The sequence below is a fragment of the Leiobunum rupestre genome, chromosome 7 (genome assembly GCF_980474605.1).
Source record: "Leiobunum rupestre chromosome 7, qqLeiRupe1.1.hap1, whole genome shotgun sequence".
NCBI classification, from domain to species: Eukaryota; Metazoa; Arthropoda; class Arachnida; order Opiliones; family Sclerosomatidae; genus Leiobunum; species Leiobunum rupestre.
In genome coordinates this window covers 24996078-25022649 of record NC_143390.1, presented here as the reverse complement: position 1 = coordinate 25022649, position 26572 = coordinate 24996078, and the positions used below count along the sequence as shown (strand labels likewise).

The window sequence follows — 26572 nt, the reverse complement described above, 5'->3', positions numbered from 1 at the left end:
TAATTTAGAAACTATAAAGATTAAAGAATATTGATAAATTTGTTTTATAAAATATATTTTATTTGAAAACAAATTGATGTATAATATACCATATTCATTATAAATACAAATCTTGCAATAATAGTAGGAGACTCGTATACTTTATTTTAACAAATGAAACATGAATATCCTTGTTTTCAACTATTAGGAATTGGGACTAGAATTAAAAACATGCCCGTTTTTCAATAAAAATACTTAAAATTAATAATATACATGTATGTACGTGTTTAGATTTTCCAATATGCTTTACAAGAAAAAATGATTGTTCCGATTGTTATTTCTGTTCCAATATGGAAAAAGAGATTTTTTTTCATTTCGTTGCTTGCAAAATACTTTTCTATTGTTTTTTGCTTTTTCATATATTGAAGACGATAATGAGAACATTTTTGAATATGTTCCAAAGACACTTTGTGGATTTTTTTAATAATGAGAAATGATATTGAGTATTGCTTAGATACCTGAGATTCTAATACGAAAACCGGTTAAGTTACGATATCTATAAGATTTAGTGGGAAGAATAAATTTTGGTATTGATAGAACTCTACGTATGAATCTACCGGTAATTAGGAATATACGGAATTAGGATTATTTTTTTAACGAATGTGCGTTCTTTGTCGCCATACAATTCTCATAGGACACGTGTTCCATACAGATACGACATTACCGTTCATAACAATTTTTAAAACTTTTACAATGAGTACCACACTGCAAAAGTTTATCATTTTAATCACAGAAATGCGAATAATACAATCTTAGCCTTTTATTTTTAGAAATGTTAATATATAGATCGTTAAAGAGCTTGACATTTATGATTTTAAAGTTTTTGGAAATTTGGCATTCGCGAATTATACATTTTCGGTGGTTTTGAGTAAACATCAATTAGTCAGCCTTAAGAGACAGTTACAGGCTTATACGCTTTATTTAATCAATTGGTCGAACATTTTTAGGCCAGTATTTTTCCTTGAAATTGATAAAACTTCGTGTCTCGCAGTCCCTATGGCTATGCCACCCATATATTTACTATGAGGGTGGAATAGCTTAGGGAAAGCGGCGCGAGTACTGTTAGTGGTTGTTGAGGACACAACCCACATTATCGCGGGTGATGTTAGATCTCTGTAAATAGAATCTAAAATATAAACTTCTTGTATAGTTGGAAGATATATGTATGATTGTATGACGCATATCCCTTTTGTTAACGTGGCAGCCAGTTTAATGCCAAAAAACCACTTCTCCCTTTAGTCTATTTTGTTCAAAAAAGCGAAGTTTGTTCCCCGAAGGATCATTCTTCGGGCCAGTTAAAGTTTTTCCCGACTAGCTTGTAAAACTCTCGATTATGGGGCGCGTAGAACTCCCTCAGTTTTCTGATCACGTCCAGCGAGACTTTAGGATGAGGCCTTCCTTTGCTGTCGTTGAGACACCTGGCTAACGTCCCGTTCTTGACTGTACAGTAAAATCCCTTCGTTTTGTTGTAGGCGAAGTGACGCGATTCAATGACCGACTTAATGCCGAGAAAGTTCTCGACCCTCCTCATTTCTGTGACGGGTTCCTTGACCATCAAGTCACCGTCCACGACGTGTATGTGGGCTCGCGGAAAGTATTCTAACCATTGTTGGAAGTAAACGGAGTACATGCCGCTTCGAACCGCCTTGTAATCCGTGTTGATGGTACCGTCCGAGAGTATCACTTGGCGCTCGAAGGAAGGGGGCACCTTGACGCGTTTGGCCTTATTGGCCGCCAGCTGGGCGTAGTCCGACACGAGACGGGTCACCGGGTCCCTGCGAGGCGGAAACGTCAACTCTTTGGTCGCTCTGTTTTGGGGGATAAGATAGCTTACCTGACGATGAGCAGCAACTTAATGGACGCGTTCATGGACTGAACTCTGGGAGGAACAGATTCCGTGGTGAAGTAGGCTGGTGTCTTTTCCACCGTAATTTGATGATGGTACGTGAAAGGCATCTGCCTTCGATACCAATCCAGGCCCAGACGGTACCTGCTGTTGTTGTTGAAGAAGTGAACCTCGTCCGCCGCTTTCGAAACGTCCGGGTGGATATTCATGTACTCCAGCAGGGCCCTGAAACGGCACTTACGTCACGCTCTATTCCTCTCACCCTGTTTTTGAGAGCTAGATAATTGACTTACCGGGTGCCCCCTTTCCTGACGCCGATAATGATACAGCCGGGCAACCTTCGCCGGGTCTTGTGGACTCTGAGAGCCCGAGCATTTTGCGGTGTTCGGCTGACTCCTCCTCGTGTCGGATCCGCCGTCGTTTCTCCCAGTTTGACGTTGAGACGGTATCCCGCCTGGTCCGGTCGCAGGTCGCAGAAGGTCGGGTTGGTCTGGCTGAAGAGATGCAAAGTGGTCGTACAAATGAGTAGTAAAACCAGGAAGGTAGTGACCATCAATCGACTCCGAAGTCGCGGAATGACAATAGGAGGGTAGAAGAAGAACGACTTCTTTGTCTCGTAGTCCACTGAAGGCATCTTCCGTTTCGGTCATCTGCCCAGAGGAAAAACAAATTAAGAAATTTACCTCTCTGTTTCTTCGACAGTTTCGTCGATCTTACAACGACTTTTTGACGTGAGACGCGCCGGCTTTTTTTTCAGCGGGGAGGAGGGTGATATAATTGGAAATCAATTGCGCCGGTATCTTCGGACAAATGGACACTTTGACCAGATCATTAAACTTATGAAAGTTTAAGAAATATCGTACTTCGACCAACTATATTCTCGGGTCACCACCTTCCCGGTCGGAAGCAATCGACGCTTTTAAATTTCCCCTCAGCTCCGCCACCTCCAAAGAGTTTACAATCTCCTAAAATGTTTTAACATACGTACTGACAGTATCGCGCCTTTGCGAGAAAAAAAAAACCACGTTTTGTCACCTAAGACGCGTATAGACTTCGAAGTTGTCAAAACATTTAACAGAGAGTGGCGGACGACACTCTCGCCTATTAAAATTAAAATTCGTGTGTCCGCGATAAATATTAAACGCTGTCGTAATCATTTCAAAGGAAACTAATCTAACGATCGTCAACCGAAGGCGGGTGCGACGTGAAACGTGAAAATGCAATGTGTTCCGCGGGGAAGCCTACAGCCCGCGTGCCGCGACCCTGGCGGGTGGCGGGGAAAAGTCATAAATTATGCAACGAGCTAGCCCGGGAAACCGCCGGGTAGGCGTTGGTCCTTACCAACCACGCCAGCCCCCCTCTTCCCATTTCTACGTCCAAAGACTCGCCGACAAGTAGTTTCAAAACCTTCGTCGCGAAACCCCCCCTTAACTGTCTTTCCCGCTGCTCCCCCCCCCCCCGCGTTTGGCCCTCTTCCCCGAAGACCTAAATATCAAAGCCACGATAATCGCGTTTTCGTCACCTGTTAGTGACTGAAGCGCTAAACGGACACCTCGCGTTTTATTTTTCCCGCGAACGGTACCGAGGCTTATCCGCGATTCAAGTCAAAACATTCGGGAATAAACTTTACCGTCTCTTCGGGTTTTTTTTTCAGCTGTCAAATATGGTCTGGGTGTCTCCTTTAACCCTTAGAGACGCGTTTCTATTCACGGAGGAATGTCTCGGAAAAAGTGGCATCCCCTTTCGGGGCCACAGTTTTTAATAATTGAACGTCGGGTCCCCTACCGTCATTTAGCTTTTTCCTTCTAGTTTTATTTGGGGTAAGAGGCGTTGCTGACTTTTACCTTCCGTGGATGCTCTCTCTCTCGGTGTTTTAATACCTCTCACTTCGTTCATTATTAAGCAGGTCGGTTCGCTTCCCAACCTTGTTTTTAATGGATTTCCCAGAATGCGCCTCCTACACTTCCCGCAAGACCATACGTAAGTTTTAAGTGTGTTTAAAACTTAGTTAACTGCAGTAACGCGTTTTTCTTTAAAATATAAAAATATACCGCGAACTTTGCTGGTTTTTTACAGTTTTTCTTTTATTTATAATTGCCCCCCCCCCCGGTGTGATTTAAAGACATTAAATACTCGTTAAAAGAGTTATTTTTAGCGCAAATTTAGCCGTTGGTAAGTCACGCGTGAAATAACGCCATTATTAAAACGGAATTTGCGCGAATTTGCTCATTTCGAATAGGCGTGCCCCTGGTAGTAGACTCGACGTCGTGCTGCGGTGACAAGCGTGTGGAACACTTCTACAGGCGTTTGGCCTATTTTATTTTAAAGTAGACATACTTCAGTTATAGTGACGTTAATAAATATTTTTATTTCAATAAATCACTTTTATATAATAACATTACGCGAAACAATAACAATGTTTATTTCGTACAATAAAGTACTTTAATTTACCGCGCTGAAATCGATTTTTGACGTTTCGTGATGTCGGCTCAAAATCGACTCGAGCTAGTTGACTACTTGGTATCCAGAAAATGAAAGGATATCGTCTATTATAGATGGGGTTTCTTCGGGAGCTCACTGCGGCGCGTCTTGCGGAGCGTGACAGCGATTTCAATGTCTATTAATTGAGTCTGGAATCGGACGCGAGTACGGCCGAAACCGCGGCCTTTACCCTCCCAACACCCTCCGAGTGTAGTGTCTGGTAACTCCGAGTTGGTGCAACTATACGGAGGAAAACCAGAGATAGAGAAAGGTGCAATTAATCGAATGACTAGATCGATATTCTCGATTCGAGAGTCCCGCTTTATAGTTGTTTCCTTCCCCCGCTGTTTGTGTTGGTCGGCGATAGCGCTCAGCCCTTCCTCGTAATAAATTCCCTCTCTAAACTTACATCTCAGCAACGTCTCATTAGGAGCTTGTTTCACATCCCGTCTATGCCGCCTCCTTTATAATTCCTACACCAACTCACGGACGACTGTTACAAATCCTAAACCTCGCCATCCCTACGCTTTCCCGCGTTTGTCGGATAAGTTAGGCAATTGCTACATACTGCCATTCTCACACGAATGAGCTCAGGAATCCATACCTCTACTTGGAATGCTTATCGCGGCAGATTTTCGTCTCGATGTGACTGACGGTTTTCTTGACGTCACTATGTTAACTTAACAAACAACAACGTGAGAGGAGAGCGCGCGCAGAGGGGTTTTTTTTTATCTCGTAGGCGGGGCCAAAGCCGTCAGAGTGATCTTACCATACGCGATACGACAGGATAAGCATTCCAAGTAGAGGTATGGATTCCTGATGAGCTCGAAATATTCAATTTATGAAAATACTCAGTAATATTCATTCGGCGCAAATTGAAATTCCATTAAGAATTTGTTATTGAGATATGCTGTTATGATTTTATGCCAATTATTTTCACATTTCTAGATAATCGGCTAATTTTGGCGCAATAGGCGTTTAAATAAAACCTGTTCAGCGATTTGCCTAGTGTAGTAATACAGAGAACGAGGACATACTTGTAAAAGAGTTATAAAAAATCTGCCAGCGCTATCAACTTTAGTCTTACAAATAAAACTAATAGGTGACTAATTTATTTAGTGACTCGCGCATGCGCGTAGGGGGGGGGGGAAAGAGAGAGGCATTTATTGAAGCGCCTATTATGAGGCTACAGAAAGCCAAGCAACTGGGTTAGAACAAGAGGCCGTTTTACGCCATTTTCCGAGACAACGAATGAACTAAGACGTTGTTGACGATGAAGTCGCGAAGGTAAAGCTAAAGCACTCCTTTTCCAGATTGTGGACGTTCCATCTTCCGATACAGTTCTTTGACACTGATTGTGTTCCGCCATGGCTAGATATCTAAAGAAAAGGTGATCAAAGTTTTAAAATGATAAGCTCTACAGTGACTCAATAATCTCTGTTAATTTAGTCGATTGGCGTAGAATCCACATTTTCCAATACTTCGACCTCGGATGTTTTTCCAGACTTCAAAATATCTCTCAGCAACTTGACGAGTTGACCGTTACCCGCTGCTGAATAAACCGAAGTCTCGCTTCTCGACGATATTTTGGTTCGAGGATGAGTGTAATTCGAATTAGACAATTCAATTGTTGTTCTTTCTTTCCACTCATTGAAGGCACTAAAATCGGTTCTTTGAACTTCAGAAGGAACTATTCTTCACCTCTGTCTAACCCTCTGCGCGAAGGTCTAACACAATATTGATTTTGGTCGTTGTAAAATGTTGTCCTTTTCGGAATTACTTTCTCGTTGACAAACTGATCTACTAAGACTAAACTTTCATCCAACTGTTAGGTAACAGACCGAATTCCTTTATTTTCTTAAGACGCTCCTTTGTTAGTCAAACTCAATGAGGTGCCATATAAACTATGGTTTGGACGAGTAACTCCGAAAATTTCTAAAACCGAACACTTGGGCTTAACTTTGACTGCACTAACATTTGATCCCCTCAACCTCTTCTGAAGGGACTCAAAAGTCTTATATTATAGTCCGAAAACGCAAGTGGCCATGTAAGGGGGGGGGGGGGGTGTTTGATTTGGAACTATGTTTTCTTCTACCAGTCGTAAGTTGGTTTTAAAGGAGGATTTAATAACGGGCGGAAACCTTATTCTCTTTGGCGTAGCCACGTGATGCAATTTCGCTCTCATTCGCGAATTTTTCGATTTTCTTAGCTCCACACCAACGAACCGAGGATTTTAGACTTAGCTTAATTTATTTATTATGTAGAAAAGAACTGAGTTAGTTTCCGAGAGTTTGACGTTTGGAAAAATTATTTGCCAATTGAATATTTTCAATTATGGAGGTTGAAACATTAGGCCTTGGACGCGGTATCATTATCATTTACGTTACTATCAAAGGTTGAGATGTTAAGGTAAAAAAAAACTTGTATCATTGGACTTAAGCGTTGAGTTATTCAGGTTGCTTGAAAAACTAGATTCTATAGAGGAAATATTAAGATTTTAACCAAGTCCAGAGTCAGTCAGTGAGTTGTTCAAAATGGACGAAGAGTTGCAGTCAGTGATGCATACTTTATTAATTTCGGTAGATTTCAAAATATTATGAATATCATTACGATTCAAAATATCAAGGCCTTCATTGGATTTGGTACTATTTGAAAGTTGACTGGTGTTGTTGGTAGGAGTTTCGTTGATTTTTGCGATACTTGAAATAATAGAATTGGTTCTGATAGTACTGAACAGTTCATGGTTTTTGGTAAAAAAAGAAACTTTGGTTTCATCAAAAATAGAAACTTCATTGGTATTGTCAGTAACACTAGAAATTACATTGGTGTTCTTGGTAATACAAGAGGCTTCATTTTTTGTGTGATACTTGAATCTTCGTTGGTTTTTGAAATAATAGGAACTTCATTGGTTTTGAAAATAATAGGAACTTCATTGGTTTTGAAAATAATAGGAACTTCATTGGTTTTGAAAATAATAGGAACTTCATTGGTTTTGAAAATAATAGGAACTTCATTGGTTTTGAAAATAATAGGAACTTCATTGGTTTTGAAAATAATAGGAACTTCATTGGTTTTGAAAATAATAGGAACTTCATTGGTTTTGAAAATAATAGGAACTTCATTGGTTTTGAAAATAATAGGAACATCATTGGTTTTGAAAATAATAGGAACTTCATTGGTTTTGAAAATAATAGGAACTACATTGGTATTTGAAATAGGAACTTCATTGGTTTTGAAAATAATAGGAACTTCATTGGTTTTGAAAATAATAGGAACTTCATTGGTTTTGAAAATAATAGGAACTTCATTGGTTTTGAAAATAATAGGAACTTCATTGGTTTTGAAAATAATAGGAACTTCATTGGTTTTGAAAATAATAGGAACTTCATTGGTTTTGAAAATAATAGGAACTTCATTGGTTTTGAAAATAATAGGAACTTCATTGGTTTTGAAAATAATAGGAACTTCATTGGTTTTGAAAATAATAGGAACTACATTGGTATTTGAAATAGGAACTTCAATGTTGTTGGCAAAAATAGAAAGCTCATTGTTTTTCATAATATTAGAGTGTTCATTGGTTTTGGTAAAAAATGGAACTTCATTGCTGTTATTGGTAATACTATGAGCTTTACTGGTTTCTGTGGTACTTGAAATTAGGTGGGTTTTGGAATTGTAATCTTCATTGATTTTAGCAAAAATAGGAACTTCATTTGTTTTGGTAATTAGTTGATTAAGTTTGAATATTTTAGTATGCTCAGAATTGGATTCACAACTCTTTACTTTATCTTGACTATTTAAATTATAAACAGTGTTAAACTTGTCAGTTATTGTTTTGAATTTGGTACGAGTCACATAATCTAAATTGGTTTCTGGTAATTTTTGACATCCATTTAAGTTTTGAGTAGGTGCTGCTGTCTTTAAATAATTAAGGGTTTTTTATCTGGAGAAGTTCGGATTTGAGTTTAGAATTTTCGAAATCGTCATCTAAGAAATGAGCTGAACATATTCTTGCATGTTTAATGTTTGAAGCTGAACATGAAGAGCTTGCAAATTTTCATCTTTTGGAAATGAATGATATGATAATATTATCTATTATAGTTCTTAGTTACTTCTATGCATTCTTGGTATAAGATAGGCTAGATATTTACCTAGCTAAATGGTATTGAGTGTTGTCGTCCGAAACCCTGCGACGTCACCATTGAAATTTGCCTACTGATAAAAAACGGTAACTGTCATGGCGGCCACTTTTAACACTACAGCTGTGACGTTTCAAGTTTTCAAAATCGTATCACACGACAACACTCTATACAGGTCCTATCTGTTCGGAGTTACCATAGAAATTATAGTTTTAACAAAGCTTTAAAATGTAACTCAAGGTTCTAAATCTAAGGATTTAAGCAGGGTACTTCCGTTTACTGTATAATCCGATAGACGAGGCTTAAGTCATAACATTGCCTGAAGTTAATAACCCTAAAGCACTTTCAGACGTTTAGCCATTCACCTCCAATATTTTCTGTGCAGTTACCTTAATTTATACGGATTTAGACCGAAACACTTTATTGCAATTTATTTAAAATTTGAGAGTAGAAACGTTGGGAGAATTTGAATAAAGAATGCTTCTTGATATCAACCTTTTAAATTTTTATAGGCTTAAAAATAACTTCAGTTATTAAATTTTAAAATGTGTTAGAAGAAGCTGCCCCTACCCTAGAGATCTCAAATCACGCTTTTGGAAAAAGAACTTTCTCAAATTGTATTGTTGTCATCTCTCGAAAATAATAAACTTTTTTCCCCATTAGGTAATGTATGGAACGAGCACTATGAATGGTCGACGTTTTTTATTTACATTTAAAAATTGGGTAAGGCTTAGGTTTAACGTTTTCAATGAGCACGGCCAACTTTGATTTCTCGCGCATCTCTCGCGGTACAGCGGCCATCTCATTCGTTGACGTTTCTGTGTTAACCTATGAGCAAAAGATGTGTATGACGTCAGCGCCCCTAGCGGATTATTATTTTTAGTATAGTTTTTACATTGAGACAATATAACCACCGAGCGTAGCGCTGAACACGTTATAGTACAGTTTATAGGGGGAAAATTCTTGCTCGCGGAATTTCGACGAATGTGTTGGCCGTAGTAGCACGAACAACGCGTGATCAAAGTTGGCCGTGCAATGAGAAACCGTGACCTTTCACCCGCTTTCCCATTGGTGGAAATAGCTTAACGCCCCTAATACTTAGTGGCGCCATCTAATCGGTGACCGCTCTTAAAGTTTGCCCTCACTGAATTGTCCAACAATTGGTTGATCTTAATATTCATTTTCGGCTTTCCGTTGCTATGCAACGCGTTTTGAAATTTTTAATGTTTAGGCTTAGTTTCTCTTTTCGATATAACAGTTGCCAGCCAGATTTCCCGCACGGTACTGATGAGTTCCAAATAGAACGAAACCGGTCTACCGTTGGAATTTCTGGCTATTTTATTTAGTTTTTATGTAGTTTATTACTCGAAGATCTATTTGATCCGAGATTCGCTCGAAGACCTATCGGTACGAGTTATTAGTAAGTTTTTTAATTTCTTCAAATTTGTTTAGGATTTAGATATATTATCCCTCTCGTAACATAATTTACTAAATAAAGGAAGATTCATTTTTTGCACAAATCTACTATTAGAAGTACTGGTAAAGCCAATAGATATTTACGTAACCTCGATAATATTAGCATAAGTAACATAATAAACATAAGTATGGCAAAATAATACTTAATAGTCAATAATAATCATAGAACCATAGTAAAACTGGAAGAGGAAACTCGTGAGTCGTCACAACTTATTATCTTCGTTGGCGAAATTAGTGTGATGATGATAATTTGGAGCGAAAACGCGTTTAGGTTTCACCATTCGAAAAATAAAATAACTCCAGAAACGAAATTTCAATAAGCTTTCACCAAAAGTTACATAATTACCAAAAGTATGACAATCCCTGTACTTTCGTATGCTAAAGGTTTAATGAATGCTAGACTCGAGATCGACCACATAAAAGACTATTTATTGTCGCCTTTCTGGATATTTTTTTAGTCTATGGTATTATATAGTAGGTAGATGGCGATAGCATCTCCACAGAACGACGAAAAATCAAAAAATACACTAACTTTGACCACGGCCAACTTTGATTTCTCGCGAATCTCTCGCGCTACAGCGGCCATCTCATTCGTTGACGTTCCCGTGTTAACCTATGAGCAAAAGATGTGTATGACGTCAGCGCCCCAAGCGGATTATTATTTTTAGTATAGTTTTTACATTGGGGACAATATAACCACCGAGCGTGGCGCTGAACTCCTACACATTATAGTACAGTTTATAGGGGGAAAATCCTTACTCGCGGAATTTCGACGAATGTGTTGGCCGTAGTAGCGCGAACAGCGCTACTTAGTTCCTCCGTTCCTCACTAGGAGGCGTTAATTGTTGGTTTTAACTTCCTTCCCTCCCCAAGGCATACTTTTCCTTCTCCCGTCCCAACTTGTATTTCGCTCGTAACATTCATTAAGAAATAGGTCCGATTAACACACTTTTGGTAATTATGTCACTTTTGCTTTGACTAGCACTTCCAAAGGCTAGTAACAGCTGGCGGAGAGTTCGCAGTCATTAGCAGCGTGTTGATTTATATGGGCATTAGCAAAACAGACTATCATTAAAATAATTAGCGTCGGAAGCGTCATACTTATATTTATTTATGTTACTAATGATATAAATTACGTTTGTCGACTTCTTACAGCGTTGGCGTCGCCGGCGTATTGGACCATAGCCGTCTGTAATACAGGCCATATTATGAACATAAATTTTTTTTTAATCTGGCTCTTAGCTTCCGCATTTGATAACCGCCAGATGTTGGTAATATAGAGAAAAAAACCACCCGTGTGACGTCAGCTTGCTAGTCAACTGCTGCATTTAAACAGTGGTGCGTGTGATTTTTCAAACGTTTTAATACATCAAGCTAAGGCTTATTTGTTTACTTTATATGATAACGTTATACATGTAACCATAATTTTCGCGTATTTTATCATCCTTCACCTAACTTAACTTATCGTATATACTATTCTCCACCACACTCCCCCCCCCTTTCGGCTTTCCGTTGCTATATGCAACGCGTTTTGAAATTTTTAATGTTTAGTCTTAGTTTCTCTTTTAGATTTGACAGTCGCCAGCCAAATTTCCCGCACGGTACTGATGAGTTCCAAATAGAACGAAACCGGTCTACCGTTGGAATTTCTGGCTATTTTATTTATTTTTAATTTAGTTTATTACTCGAAGATCTATTTGATCCGAGTTTCGCGTTTTTTGTTTGCTCAAAGACCTATTGGTACGAGTTATTAGTAAGTTTTTAAATTTCTTCAAATTTGTTTAGGATTTAGCTATATTATCCCTTTTAATTATGGACTTATCTACTTTTTCGCGTATTTTATCATCCTTCACAGTCCATAGGTGGTTTCTTCTAGCTTAATGTAACCATAAGCCTACCATAAGGGACCTTATGGTAGGCTTATGAATAATGCAATTGACATGAAATAATTGTCTGCTATTATTTAGTTCCAACATGGTTTATTATTGTTGGATCAAAAATTGCTTGTCGACTAAAAAGCAAACTGACTCTGCTTTAACTAAAGTTAGTTTTCACAATTTCCTCAAAATAAAAAACTTCGACGGAAATGGGAACCGACAATTTTAGAGAAGATTCCTAATGACAATGAAAATAAACCAGTTACCTTGAACTTAGACGAAAATCAGCGTATTTGTAGTAATCATTTCCTTGTTAAAATTTTGTACAAACATGCGCTGTGATATATTGTGATATTACTCACTCTATTCACTTGTTTAATAGTTTTAAAATATTTAAAGTATTTTGTGATATTTTCACAATAAAAAATGCTTTAATTAAGTGATAAAGTACTTTGTTATATCATGGATTAATTAATCCATGGTTATATTTTCATAATTACATTGATATTTTAACGCTTAGGGTGAAACAAAATTTTAACTTTGAAAATTCCCGCTTTTTATTTTCCCCAAATTACCGCCATCTGTTGGATTTCAAAAAACCGTAATGCCGCCCTCTAGGATTTCTCTATAATATGGCCTGTATTACTGACGGCTATGATTGCACATAACTTTTCAACCCTTAGGGTTAAAATGGTAAATGATACGTTAATTTAAAGGATATTAAGTGGCCTGATAATTTCTTCAATCGGTGTCCCAAAAGTTGGTCATTTTCCCAATTTAGTGATTTTGGTGATTTTTACCTTGAAATCTACATACATTTCTTAAATTAAGTTAGATTCGATTGTTGGGTGAAGACCCTTTCAACATACGTTTATAGTTGCATTAAAAACGTTCAATTATAAATGAAGTTTTTAGCCAATTCGCGGGACCCAACAGTTTAATTTAGTACCTTTCAGAGATTCCCTAGGAAGTATTAATAAATAGAGCCTCTTTATATTGTAATTGTAAGGACTTGTGTTAAGCCTAACGGAAATTTTATTTCGTCTACGCGAAAAAATAAAGTTAAGCCTAACTAACAAGGAGACTACCCGAGGTGTTACACACCGATTTTGTTCAAACTCGGGGGATTGGTAGACCTTCATCAAAGATAATTTAAACTCGTACCCTAGATTCGAAATCACTCTCTCGCGCGTTGCCGATAGCGTTTACCCACTTCCCGCCGGAACTCAGAAAAAATTCGCTCCATGGTTTGCGCCTTACCGCAACCACGGCCAACTTCGATCACGTGCTATATAGCGCGGCAGCGCGTGATCGAAGTTGGCCGTGCCACAACCGATGGAGCCCGATTTTTCTGAGGTCACGTGCCAGAAAAGGGTAAACGCTTCGTAACAAAACCGTCAATGAGAAAGCTCTCAGTATTCGAATCTAGGGTACGAGTTTAAATTATCTTTGCCTTCATGTAACTTGAAAAACCCTAAAGGGATTTTATTCAATGGGCAACGGGTTTGCCATGGCAACGAAAAATGTTTTTGGCAACATAAAATGGAAATTTTCCCATTGAAAATAACATGGGATTTTGACCGATTCCAAGGGTCCCCCCTGTGAAACAATTTACAAAATTGAAAAAAAATTTAAATACCAAAATTATAAAAAAAATTGATAAAAATTGACGAAAAAAATCAAAATTGGTCACATTTTTATCAATTTTTTTAATTTTTTTTTCACAGGGAAATCGGTCAAAATCCCATGTTATTTTATGTTGTCAAAAACATTTTTCGTTGCCATGGCAAAACCGTTGCCCATTGAATAAAATATCTTTAGGGTTTTTCAAGTTACATGAAGGTCTATCAATCCCCCGAGTTTGAACAAAATCGGTGTGTAACACCTCGGGTCGTCTCCTTGTAAGTTTTTCTTCGTCAACACTCGCCATCGCGCCGTTTTTGCATTAAAAAAAATAATAATATCAGTAATAAAGGAAAATGCGTTTATTAATAATTAATTAAAGATGTCCAACTTACAATTGTTAGTTGACTCCATTGAGTTGGGAATATTAATCTAGAGATCCAATCAAATATGCTCCCCGCGAAACAAGTTTTCGAAAATAACGAATGTGCCGTCTCCTCTAAAATGACGAGAAAACGTTATCATATGACCTGTGGCGCCATCCATTATTTTTGAAAAAAATATCTTTTTGCCGGAAAACGCGTCTTATTTGAACGAACCATTGAGAGATAGACGGCGCCACGGGTAGTTGGACCTCTAGATTAATATTCCCAACTCAATGGTTGACTCGGTTTCACTGGAGTATGAATTGTAGTTGGCTTCTTTGGCAACCGACCAACCGGAAATATATCAAATATTTCATTCAGCGATCTCTTTTCCGTCACGCGAAGGAGGCAAGTAAGAAGAGAGGGTCTTTCATTGAATGGCCTATTGAGTAAGAAAACAGCCGCGCCATCTATTGCACATATTTGATCTCCGACCTTGAAAAGCGCCAGCGCCATTTGAGAACCGACCCTGGAAGCAGTTACGTTGATATACGAAGGCCGCGGTACTTTGGTCTTTATTGGAAGGCATTTATCGCTTTCTAAATGTGTCGTTCGTTTAAAGGAAGGACAATATCGAGGAAAATCGAGCGGTTTCGCGTCGTTTTTCGTCGGCCATGGGGATGTTGGACGCGGATAAGGACGACGCTGTTTGAACGTCCCTGCTTATCATAAGAGGCTACTTGGTCACGAGCGGTTGGGCTCGAGCGTGAAATGGCCCCCCTCTTTAAAGGTGAATTTATCGGCGACCCGAGACTCGCCGACGTCCGCCTTGCGCTTTCACGTCACAATAACGAATAATTTTGTTATCACACCCCGCGCTTTACCAGAGAGGCTAGATTTTTTGCCCGGCTATTTTGTCAGCTCGGTTTAACAGGTTTAACTTAAAGGGGGACGTTGGGAATTCTGGTCAGGAAGAAAAATATGTTTTGGGGGAAATTTAGAATGGCATTTTAACGTTTTCTCAAGTGTAGCTACAACATTTCAATTTGATAAAGATTTTCTAAAATACTTTGAGTTCGTTCTCTTTTCGATTACATTTTATTGTTATAGATTTAACTTTAATTTCATTGTTTTATTTGATAATATTAATCGGATAAAATTATGGCTTACAGCGGTGATTAAAATTCTAGGAGCTCCACGTTATTTTGAGCTGTGCTATGATAGAATTAGTTTCGGCAAAAAAATTAAATACCGAACATATTTCTTAATTTTCAAGCGAGGATTAAACGATATTTGAAACTGAAATGGGGCTTTACTAGGTGACAAAAGTTAAGAGCCTCTGGTTTATAATACTCGTAGATTGAGGCTGTTAACACTAAGAAAAATATTTTTGGGGTTTTTCTATAATTAAGAATGTTAATTAATATTAATTATATATATTAATTTTTTAATAATAATCGTAGAAAGCTCAAATCAATTTTCCGATTGTTTCTAAGTCAGAGGTCAAAATAAAGCTAAGCTTAAGAAGATTTTATTTCAAATACAGGAAGCAAAGTGAAGCCTTAGAATACAACATTTTGTAAAATTTTTGTGGTTTATGTTCGCACCTAGCTTTTAAATCAAGTAATAGTAAAATATTCTCAAACCGTATAGTAAGGTTAAAACTACTAAATTAACTAAAATTAAAGTAAAAATGAACGATTTTAAGTCGTCATAAGTTTAAGTAAACGTCCGCTCTTAAAGCGATGGATATACTTACTTTTTCCATAAGTGCAACTTGACCTTTCCAAATCCCATTTGCTCTCTAGTTGAAATGAAGTAACGAGGGGGAGCGGGGGATAACCCAAAAGGGAGGCAGGGAAGGGGTGGTAGTTGCCGCGGGTGCTCCGCTGGGGAAAGTCCTCCCAGGTGGGGTTGTAGTCCTTCCTCTTTAGCTGATAGCGGTGGTGGTGGAGTCTCCCCTGACGGAACGCCGGTCGAAGGTCAAGATAGTCTTGATTAAAAAAAGAGCGCGCGGGTGGTTCTCTCGGAGCACCTCAGCACCGGCGCGAAACGCGGACAGGAATCGAGACCTCTTCGAGAGGGTCTCTCGAGTTACGAAGCGGAGCGCGCCATCTCTCTCTTCTTCTTATAATAATAATCGAAGTGGAAAAAATCGGCCGGCAAAGTTGTAAGAAAGAACGGGAGTCGTCGAGCGGTTGGTACGAGTAGAGAAGAGGCTCGGATGGTGGTGCTGGCTGTCGGCTGGCCCAGTTTCGTCGTCCCCATACGATCGAATGAGGGCTGGATTCCTCTCGGTACCCCGTCCACGTACGATGATCCTCCTCGGAATCAGCTTCCCGCCTCGCCGCCGTTTGATTCCATCCGCTCTCGGAATGAGAATGTGGCCGAAACTGGCCACCGGACCGACTGAGGGGGGGAACTAACGCGCTATCCCTCCCTCGACGAACTCGCTACAATTTTTTCGCCCGTTCTTGTTTCGACCGTTATACGGAGGGTTTCGGGGAAGAGCGTTCGCGATGAGAAGGACGGGCGGGCCGGCCGCGAAGGTCTTCTCTCGAATAGATTGATATAAGTTATATAAAAGGGAGTTTTCTTAAAGGAAGGGGGTAGAGAGGAAGGCGGGGGTCAAAGGTTAAAGGGTCACTGCGCGCGCCAGGAGGGGGACGCGGCCAACACCGCGAGAGATGGATTCTCCACTAAGGGCATCTTTGAAATCGCTCTGTCCAATTTTCGAAGACGCGTTTCGCGAAACGGGAGGGGGGGGGGTCGCTATCACTTTGGGGGGGGGGTAGAGGGAAGATATCGGCCGCGCGGGGGCGCTGTAGTCGGAGGTCGATCCGGGCCGGTTGAAGAATTTAAAAAGCTATAGTACGACGCGGGCTTTGTCGGTTCTTTCCGGGTGAAACTAGTATCTTTCACAGAGTCTCGTTGGCGGCTTCCGGCGCGCGTGGCGTTGTTTCCGGCGCCGAGTGTAGGTTTCGGGAGCGTCGGCGCGAGCATCGGGGGTCGGAAAGGGAGGAAGCTTATAAGACGTTGGTCTGTTTTAAAAGGCGGGCGATGATTCGAGAGGAAGCTACCTTTGATTGGCCGAGGCGAGCGACGGCGGCGAGGAGGATAAGGACTGTCGGAGCCGTTGCCACGGTTACGGAGAAACGCCCCGCAGAGAAGTCGATTACCAGGCGGAAGGGATGCTTTTCCAAAATTTTGTCATCCGTGGATTTTAAGAGGCCGGGGTGGGGGTGGGGTGGGGGGGACAATGGGGCCTCGATCTCGTTCTCACTCGACGTGAAAACGTCTCCCCCCCACTATTCTCTCTCTTTCTCTCTCTGTTCCAGTGTTGCCAGACGTACGATAATTATCGCACAGTGCGATAATTTAATCGAAATTTTTAGGGCGTACTATAATTTTCATGGCGTACGATATCGTACCATTATTTCGAGAATTCTGCCTCAACGTACGCTAATGTACGATAATTATTTGATTTTTTGAAAAACCTATGAACGATTTAAATTTTGGTATTAATTAAATACTTAAAAATGAATGATATACATTTTCTGCCGAATGCATTTTGTATACATTTTTAAACATATTAAGTTCAGTTAATAATGATAATAGACATTTTGTTTATTTCCCTGAAATGTATGAATTCAAATTTAGCGCCAAAAAGAAATGTGCGATAATTTTCCAAGAAAATCGATAACATTTTGGCCTAGATACGATATTTTAAGATTTTGGATCTGGCAACGCTGCTCTGTTCCGAGTTGATTCTTTCGAGACAGCGTGGATGCGTTCGAGTAAGGGCGCTCATGAGGGGGATGAATACTACTGGATCCTGTCCGCATCGGAGCTGAATATTTAGTTTTACCCGCGCAATTTGTGTACTTCGCAACTCTATTCTCGAGATAATTACATTTAACGCAGTCGTTGAATTTATTTGCATTTTATATTTTGCTCCTAAATTGAAAAATAATATTCTAGAAATATTTTTAGTATCTAATATAGGGCCGTTCATAAATATTTACGTAACATTTCATTCTTTTATATCGGAATCTAAATTTCCAATTTGGGGGTGTTAGAATTTTTTCCAATTGTTATTCTGCCTTACAACGCCGGTGTTGAAAAAGTAGATTTACGTTGTGAAACTCCCAAAATAATACTTAAGGAAAACTAAAAGTGTTTTTTTTAGTCCATGGATGCAAAATAATTAAATACTAATTCCGCTTTGAGCCTTTGATCCAGCTTATTAATTATTGAAATCGCTGTATCAGTTTATTTCGATTAAGTCCGATAATTCCCAATTATGTCGGATAAAGATTATGATAAATTAATATATGGCCAAAAGAAGGGTCTCTATAATCCGTAAGATGTCGCTTTCTTTGGGTCAAGTCTCGTAAGATATGGCAGCCAAAACAAACCCTTGCCCCCCCCCCCCCCCCTTGTATGCTTTCCCATTTATAGGGCGAGATGAAAGTAGGTCCACTTGCCCCCCCGCCCTCCCAAAATAAAAAAGAGGGTTAATCAGACACGGAAGAAGGGGGCAATCAATTATTGGGCAGTTGGCGGGCCCCCCACGCCGTGCTCTTCATCCCTACTTGACCCCCCTCCCCTCGATGATATTTCTCCCCGATGTTCCTTGATCCCTAGCCCACGGTAGCTGCCTCTTCGTCCGCACTCGAAAGCTTTTACTTTTCTGCCCTAGATACACGATCGGGTGACAGACATACCTTTGAAAGCAAACTGGATTTTATAAATTTATTTCCCTCATTCTATGTGGAGAAAAATTTTCCGAATCAAATCTGACCACGAAAAATGTTATATTATAATTTATAATTATTATTAGTTTTATATAATAAATATCTTACGAAAAAAGTATCCATCCTGCTAATACTAATAGGTGTTTCTATAAAATACGGGAGGTCATGTGACAATGTTTTCTCTACGTAGGTAGAAAGAACGCGCTGCAGTCGCGAGAGCCTTAAACCCGCGTGCAAGTAAAACCACGGCCAACTTTGATTTCTCGCGCATCTCTCGCGCTACAGCGGCCATCTCATTCGTTGACGTTCCTGTGTTAACCTATGAGCAAAAGATGTGTATGACGTCAGCGCCCCTAGCGGATTATTATTTTTAGTATAGTTTTTACATTGGGGACAATATAACCACCGAGCGTGGCGCTGAACTCCTACACATTATAGTACAGTTTATAGGGGGAAAATCCTTGCTCGCGGAATTTCGACGAATGTGTTGGCCGTAGTAGCGCGAAAAGCGCGTGATCAAAGTTGGCCGTGGTAAAACACTTAAATAACTTCGAATAACTTGAGCTCGTGACGCAGATAAAAACATTTTATATTTCTAATTTTTATTGTTTTATTTTATAGAAACACCTATTGCAGGTAGCCAGTGACGTAGCCAGGGGGCACAATAAAGGGGCACGTGTCACCCCTAAAACGTATGGTTGTATGTATTTTTTTCCCAATTGTGTGCCCCTTGAATCAAAATTCTGGCTACGCTACAGCACCTTAAAATTTTTATTTAGTAAAATAAATAAATACATTTTCTTTTATCTTCAAATATCTTTTGGGGTGAAGTGACTGGTTTCCAGCCGTACGATCCTTCTTAATCTAGTACGATCCAAATCGAAACTCGGTACGATAATCCAGCGCTTGGAATCTGGCAACCCTGTAAGGTAAGTGAGTCCGCTTAATCAGACCCCGTTACGCGATAACTATTCGCTATTATTAATTTGAAATATATTTAGAAAAGTTGTATTCGAATATAGCGCGTCCTCGAAGCACTCCGGCAATCAAGAACTCTCGAAAGACGAAACCACGCTCCTATAACGATGCCATTATATTATTCGTAGAATTTTTTCGCGTACTTTTGGTTCTCCGCGCGCGCGCCAGGGGGCAGCACGTTGTTAGGAAGAGAGGAGAAATCGCGCGAGGTTTGGGATTGCGCGAGAGAGAAGCTTTCCGCGTACTTTGCGAGCTATTGTAAATAGCCGGCCAATTAACGTTATGACGCGGGCGTGCTGTTCTACTCCCCGCTCCCCCTCCCCGCAGGCGGCAGGCGCTTTAGACAAACGCCAAGTTGAGCCGAACGAGCGAAGGCTTTTCAAAGTAGCTTCCGATTAATGGCCTACAGTTATTTCTCTCTCTCTGGCCGCCGAAATGGAACATTCCGTAGATAGCGGCTCAGTCCGATTTGCGAAGCGCGGGTGGCTTGTTTACGAAGAATTAGCTTCTACGAGCGCGAAACTACCTTTCACTCCCGATAATATTCCGTAAGATTTATGGCGATTAGGTTCAATTTAATTTAGTCTATTCAGCCTCGGATTTAGCGCGATAGTTAAAAGTAGCGTTGTTAATTTTCCGGAAAAATAAATTGCGGAAAATCTTTCATAAATCGGAAAAAATAAAATGCGGAAAATCTTTCATAAATCGGAAAAATAAAATGCGGAAAATCTTTCATAAATCGGAAAAAATAAAATGCGGAAAATCTTTCATAAATCGGAAAAATAAAATACGGAAAATCTTTCATAAATCGGGAAAAATAAAATGCGGAAAATCTTTCATAAATCAAAAAAATAAAATGCGGAAAATCTTCCATAAATCGGAAAAATAAAATGCGGAAAATCTTCCATAAATCGGAAAAATAAAATGCGGAAAATCTTTCATAAATCGAAAAAATAAAATGCGGAAAATCTTCCATAAATCGGAAAAATAAAATGCGGAAAATCTTCCATAAATCGGAAAAATAAAATGCGGAAAATCTTTCATAAATCGAAAAAATAAAATGCGGAAAATCTTCCATAAATCGGAAAAATAAAATGCGGAAAAGCTTTCATAAATCGAAAAAATAAAATGCGGAAAATCTTCCATAAATCGGAAAAATAAAATGCGGAAAATCTTCCGTAAATCGGAAAAATAAAATGCGGAAAATCTTCCATAAATCGGAAAAATAAAAAATTGAAACATAAATTACTTTTTAAGGGTTTTTAATGTTTAATGTTTTTATCGATATAAAATGTCTAATATCAGTAAACATACTACAAAACATTAATAGTGTTTTTGTTAATCAGTTTCAAGTATAGTCTAGATGTTCAGTTTTACTTTCAGATTCGAAAAAATGAGACGAAAATGCTGCTTTAGTTAAATTTGCAAACAATATATTAGATTAATTATGGAATGAAACCTTGTTTATATATTTTTTTCGGAAAAATACGGAAATGTTTCCGGAAAAAAGACTACCAGTTGTATAAACTAGTCCTAAGATTTAACGCGTAGCCCAGTTTCGACACGAATATATCGAATATTCCGAGTTCGGACTTCCAATTGACTAGGATTATAGCGAATTTCCATATTCCAAGCGAAAGGGTCCCCAATTACTAACCAAGATATTAGCGGGAGGGAGGGGAGACGCTGTCCTAGTTAACCCCCCCCCCAATTTCTTCGTCGTCCCCGACTGCTGGAAGAACCGACGGATAATTAATAAAAATTGGATCGGATTAAAACTGTTCTCTCGATAAACACTCATTAATTAGGATGGTTGCGCCGCCACCGACCGCCACCATCGGCGCCGCTCCCCAAACCACCTTCTCACTCCGGCGACTCGGAGCGCTCTTCATTAACCCGATTAATGCTGGCAAACGCCAACAGGGACCGATTGGGAGCGTCTCTTTCAACCTGACCGGCGATCGTAAGGCTTTCGATTCCGTCTGAGCCTTTGCCCGAATTGTCAAGCGAACCAGACATAATACTTATTGTCTTCCTGGCTATTTAACAACGTTGTTTACTCCATAATTTCCCAATTGATAATTTCCCCCTTTATTTGGTCAAATTGATAAACTTAAACGTTACGTTCCATAAATTTGGGAAATTGTCAACTTGCCGCGCGCCCGTTATTTTGTTACTATTACTTTCGGCTGTCGTACGGGTTATTTTGCCGATATTTATCATTTTATATATATGAAATCAAAAGTGACATAACCGAAAACGTTTTTGACAACATGATTTGGGATTATTTCCATTGAAAATAACATGGGAATCTGAAGGATTTTAAGGGTCCCCCAATTGACAAAATTGCATTTAAACTTGATTAAATTAAATTTTTAAAATCAATTTAAATTTTTTTAACGTTTTTGAAATTTTCAAAATTTTTCATTTTTTAAAAGGTTTCACAGGGGGGAGGGACCCTTAAAATCCTTCAGATTCCCATGTTATTTTCAATGGAAAAATCCGAAATCATGTTGTCAAAAACGTTTTCGGTTGCCATGGCAAAACGAAAGCCCGTCGCAACTTTTCCCTTGCAGATTTTTTAAGGTACATGGAGGTGTACTCTATACCCGAGTTTGAACAAAATCGGTGATTATCACCTCGGGTCGTCTCCTTGTAAGTAGCACTGGTCAAAGTTAGTGTATTTTTTTTATTTTGCATCGTTTTGTGGAGATGCTATCGCCATCTACCCACGACATAATACCATAGACTAAAAAAAGATCCAGAAAGGCGACAATAAATAGTCTTTTATGTGGTCGATCTCGAGTCGAGCATTCATTAAACCTTTAGCATACGAAAGTACAGGGATTGTCACACTTTTGGTAATTATGTCACTTTTGATGAAATTTAAAGATAATTTTATTTGGTGTAGTTGTAATACTGTCGCTTCCATTCAAAAGGAATCGGAAGTAGGCTTTTATTCCGCGTCTTTCTTACCGCTACTTTACAACTACTTTTACCACTTCCACTTCCGGCTATTGACGGCTTTTGTACCGGCGCGATCGGAATGATTCAGGACGAATCGGTCAATACGTTGACACCAAAACCAAGTAAATCGACTTACTTACTTATGCTATTTGGTATATGGAAAAGGAATACCTAAGTTCTCGAAGGAAAACCCTGAATAGTTCCAAAGTTTTCGACTTTTAAACTGTTTTAGAAGTATTTTTTAATATTTTGTTTGTTTTCTCAAATTAAATTATTTTAGATACTTGGTTTTGAATCTAAGGTAATCGTTATTAACCTGATTTAAAAATATCCCATAATTATATATTTTTAATATTTCATTTGTGTACTCGAAATACATTCTTTTAGATACTTGGTTTTGAAATTATAAGGTAATCGATTTTACCTGTTTTAAAAATATCCCATAATTATATTTATTTAATATTTCATTTGTATCCTCGAATTACATTATTTTAGATACTTGGTTTTGAATCTAAGGTAATCGTTATTTACCTGTTTTAAAAATATCCCATAATTATATATTTTTTAATATTTCATTTGTGACATATTTTGAAAGACACGGTTGAGCGATTAGCAACACCACCCAGGACATTGTCCGGCGCGTTGTGAATCGGCCGCGCCAAACTCGTGGATGAAAGCTGAATGGAAAAGAAGAGTGGTAGCGCCCCCTTCCGTTCACGTACCGGAAAATGTACACATCCCCATCGTTCTTTGCTCATCCCGACTCCTCTCTCGCTCTTGATCCCGGCCGACCTTATCTTTTCACACCGCCACGCGCGTGCACTGTCTGTACTCCACGCCCTTCTTCCGCCGATGGCGGAGGATCAACGATTTGTCTGATAAGAAGGACGGAGTGCGATCCTCGGAAACATTTCTCTCGACAACTGATAAAACGGAATCGTCGACGTCCGCCTAAACATCCCTCTGGCGGGATGAAAGCGAAATAAAATCGAGCTCGCGTTGGGGAGGCCGCCGAATGTGTTTCATTTCATATTTCCTCGGATGCGGATCTCAGCTTTCGAAGCCTCTCTTCCAACTATATTCTCGTTAAACGCGTATTGTCTTCAAATCGCCTTTTCTCTCATTCCGTTTATCCGTATTTATTGCATCTCGGATCAATTTGAAACGAACGTTTGTTTTGAGACAATTTCATCCGATCGTTTATTCACTACGTATTTGATTAATTTATTCTCATATTTAAACGGAAGGAGATCGTATGAAGGATTAAATATTTCATCGCGAACGACTGAATTTACTCGCGCTTAAAGGGTCACACTTACAAAGAGACATCCCGAGGTGTTTCTCCCCGATTTTTTTTCCAACTCATGTACCTAGAAAGCTCCTAAAGGGGCAAGTTTCAATGGCTAATCGTTTTGCCATGGCAACCAAAATGTTTTTCACAACTCAAGTTTAAATTAATAATCAGCCTAAGTCATCATCAAGCGACTTTTAAATGCGTAGGAGGGTGGTGGCAAGCTCTTCATGACACGCGAGCCAACAGCTCCCTACACTGACTATTACCGTTAACCTCGACAAGTTTTTATGGAAGGGGAAACCGAAGAACTCGGGGGAAAACCCCTTAAACCAGTGGGGAGAGAACTCGCAAACTCAACGCGGAAGGAGTGGTTCCGAGTTTTCACCCAGTGCCACAAGCTGCATGGGATCGAACCCGGCTCCTCTTGCTGCGAGGCGAAAGTGCTAACAACTCCGCCACCCCACCCTTATTTTATCTACGTAAAATAGCATGGGTAAATCACGGATTGTAAACCCTTACGATTTTATCTATTTTACCCAATTTTAGCAATTTTAGCAATTTTATTCAATTTTATCCAATTTTATCCATTTTAGCAATTTTATTCAATTTTATCAATTTTACCCAATTTTATAAATTTTATCAATTTGATCAATTTTACCCAATTTTATCCAATTTTATCAATTTTAGCAATTTTATCCAATTCATAAAAATTTTGGTTAACTGTTTATTTATGGATATTATTATAAAACGATTTAATATGCAAAAAATAAGTTTTTATTCGGATAATTTTCGGTTATGGATAAAAACCAATAAAACGGATATTTCTTATCCAAGCCCCGAGCTCTAGCCGCACTGGAGTTTGAAAAAATATGGCCCGGATTTAGCAGATATACGACCAATCATATCAGTGCGAGAAAATGGTGAAATTGAAACGCCGGTGTGTCCCTCTAAATGTTAATTTAATAGTAATAAATGGTTTTCGCGCTTTTGCGAGGTCACGGAGATATAGCAGTTCCATTACTTAAGGGGGAAAGACTACAGTGGCTATTGTCTACTTTTGCGCTATTTCAAGCTGAACTCTTTTAATTTTGTATTTTAACTTATAAAATTAATATTTAAGTGTAGAACAGCTTTTTGTTTAGTGACTAAAATAACTTTTACAATTTTAAATTTAAAAGTAATTAAGTTATTACGTTTTAATTCGGACCCCTGGAGCTAAACAAGCTGGGCAAGCGCCCAAACTACCCTTTAGTTAGGACCTTATATCTCGTTAACTATTAACATTAGAATTATCAAAATTATTTTAAGCATTAGAGGAAGGTTCAGCCTAATAAGAAAAATATGATTCAATTATGTAATTGTTAAAACAGAAACGTTCAGCTTGAACGAAAAAGAGGCTTTTACTGTATTCTTCCCCCTTAATACTCAACGTCCCCATTTTCCGTTAGACTTGTCTGATATTTAAAGATAGTATATTCTAAATCGAAAAATCGCAAGTTACTCTAGCTTCTGATAAATCCGGTACGTGGCAGAAAGGTGAAATTCGTTGATCCACTCAAAATATGGAATTTTACACTCCCTTTAAAAAGTATTTTACGTTTCAGAGATAATAAACGATCCACTTACTTTACATTTGATGTATTTTCTTAATAATCTTTCCAGAAAAGCCAGTCGAGCCGAGCCAGTATACGCGATAGAGAGCTAAATGAGAGTGAAGCAAACGATGTTCGCTATTTAAATAGAGTGTTATAACCGCGAAGGTTTCCTTGAGAATATAAACGATGAACTGAGTGCTAGCGAGAGAGGGTGAAGTGCCGGCAAGAAAGGGAAGTGTTAGAGAATGGAAGAGCCAGAGGATGAGAGAGAGGAGGAGGTGGTCGCGAGCGTAGGATTGCGTATCCGGTTTCCAACTTTGCTTAGTTTTTCTTTCGTTCGTGCACCGCGCTAACTGGCACCGATGACTCAGCAAAACGTGCTCTCGCTTCGTCTTTCCTCCAGCGGCGACAAAACCACGCGGTTCACCGCCACCGTACCAGATCCCTACCGGTGTGGACCCCTTCCTCCGGCCACACTTTTGCCCGCCGTCAGGGCGTACGCCACCTAGACCTTTCTTTACCCCCCTCTTCATCCTACCACCGAACTAAAAGAACTGGAAAAGATAACGTTACTCGATAGACTTTTCTCGTTCGATCTTACTCTTCGTTTTGAAGGATGTACGTGGAATTTTCATTTTTTAAAATAACGCGTCTGGAGTCTGGAAAAACCAAAATGGCCGCGGTTGGTACATCCTCCGCTGTTCTCTGTCTGGTACGACGCTGTTGAAAACTGTGTTAGAAATTCTTTCGCACGAACGATCACCAAAGCTAAAACGAATTTATATTTCTATATAAAATTTCAGTCAATTTCATTCCGTCCTTAAAGTTATCATAAATTATATAACGTGTCTCGTACAAACTCGGAATACGGGGGAAATATTAAAGAATTATGAAAAATTCTAGAAAGCTCCAAATACTACAGGGAATTTGTGATGGTTGAGGAGTCCAAATACTACAGTTTAAATGAAAGGAATTTGTGATGGTTGAGGAGGTTTTCTCTAATGACTATAAAAGAAGAAATGTTAATTCCCATTGGGATCTGGGACCTTTCACTTTTCTTGAGACATTAGCTGGTCTTCCACCGGTAAATATCAGGGAAAATAAATGGAAAAACCTCGATTTATGAAATATCAGGGGA

The 26572-nt window shown here is 39.1% G+C and overlaps 1 protein-coding gene and 1 long non-coding RNA gene across 4 annotated transcripts; one reads left to right on the top strand and one right to left on the bottom strand.

Annotated features, from left to right (window-relative positions):
- Positions 1–460: 460 nt before the first annotated feature.
- On the bottom strand, positions 461–25593 carry LOC149935336 (heparan sulfate glucosamine 3-O-sulfotransferase 1-like). Of its 3 annotated transcripts, none has more exons than XM_090181679.1 (4): positions 25466–25593; positions 2179–2535; positions 1874–2110; positions 461–1814 (listed from the first exon to the last, which is right to left on the bottom strand). In XM_090181679.1, the coding sequence occupies exons 2-4, from the start codon at positions 2517–2519 to the stop codon at positions 1319–1321; spliced, it is 1074 nt and encodes a 357-aa protein (XP_090037805.1). In that variant the 5' UTR covers positions 2520–2535; positions 25466–25593; the 3' UTR covers positions 461–1318. The 3 variants fall into 3 exon arrangements, with proteins under 3 accessions (XP_090037805.1, XP_090037804.1, XP_090037803.1); XM_090181678.1 differs by lacking the exon at positions 25466–25593 and adding an exon at positions 15603–16005; XM_090181677.1 differs by lacking the exon at positions 25466–25593 and adding an exon at positions 2603–3136.
- LOC149935337 (uncharacterized) lies at positions 9764–14870 on the top strand. Its single transcript, XR_016472336.1, has 3 exons — positions 9764–9922; positions 14225–14406; positions 14466–14870. It is a non-coding gene; the product is annotated as an uncharacterized LOC149935337 (long non-coding RNA).
- Positions 25594–26572: the final 979 nt, after the last annotated feature.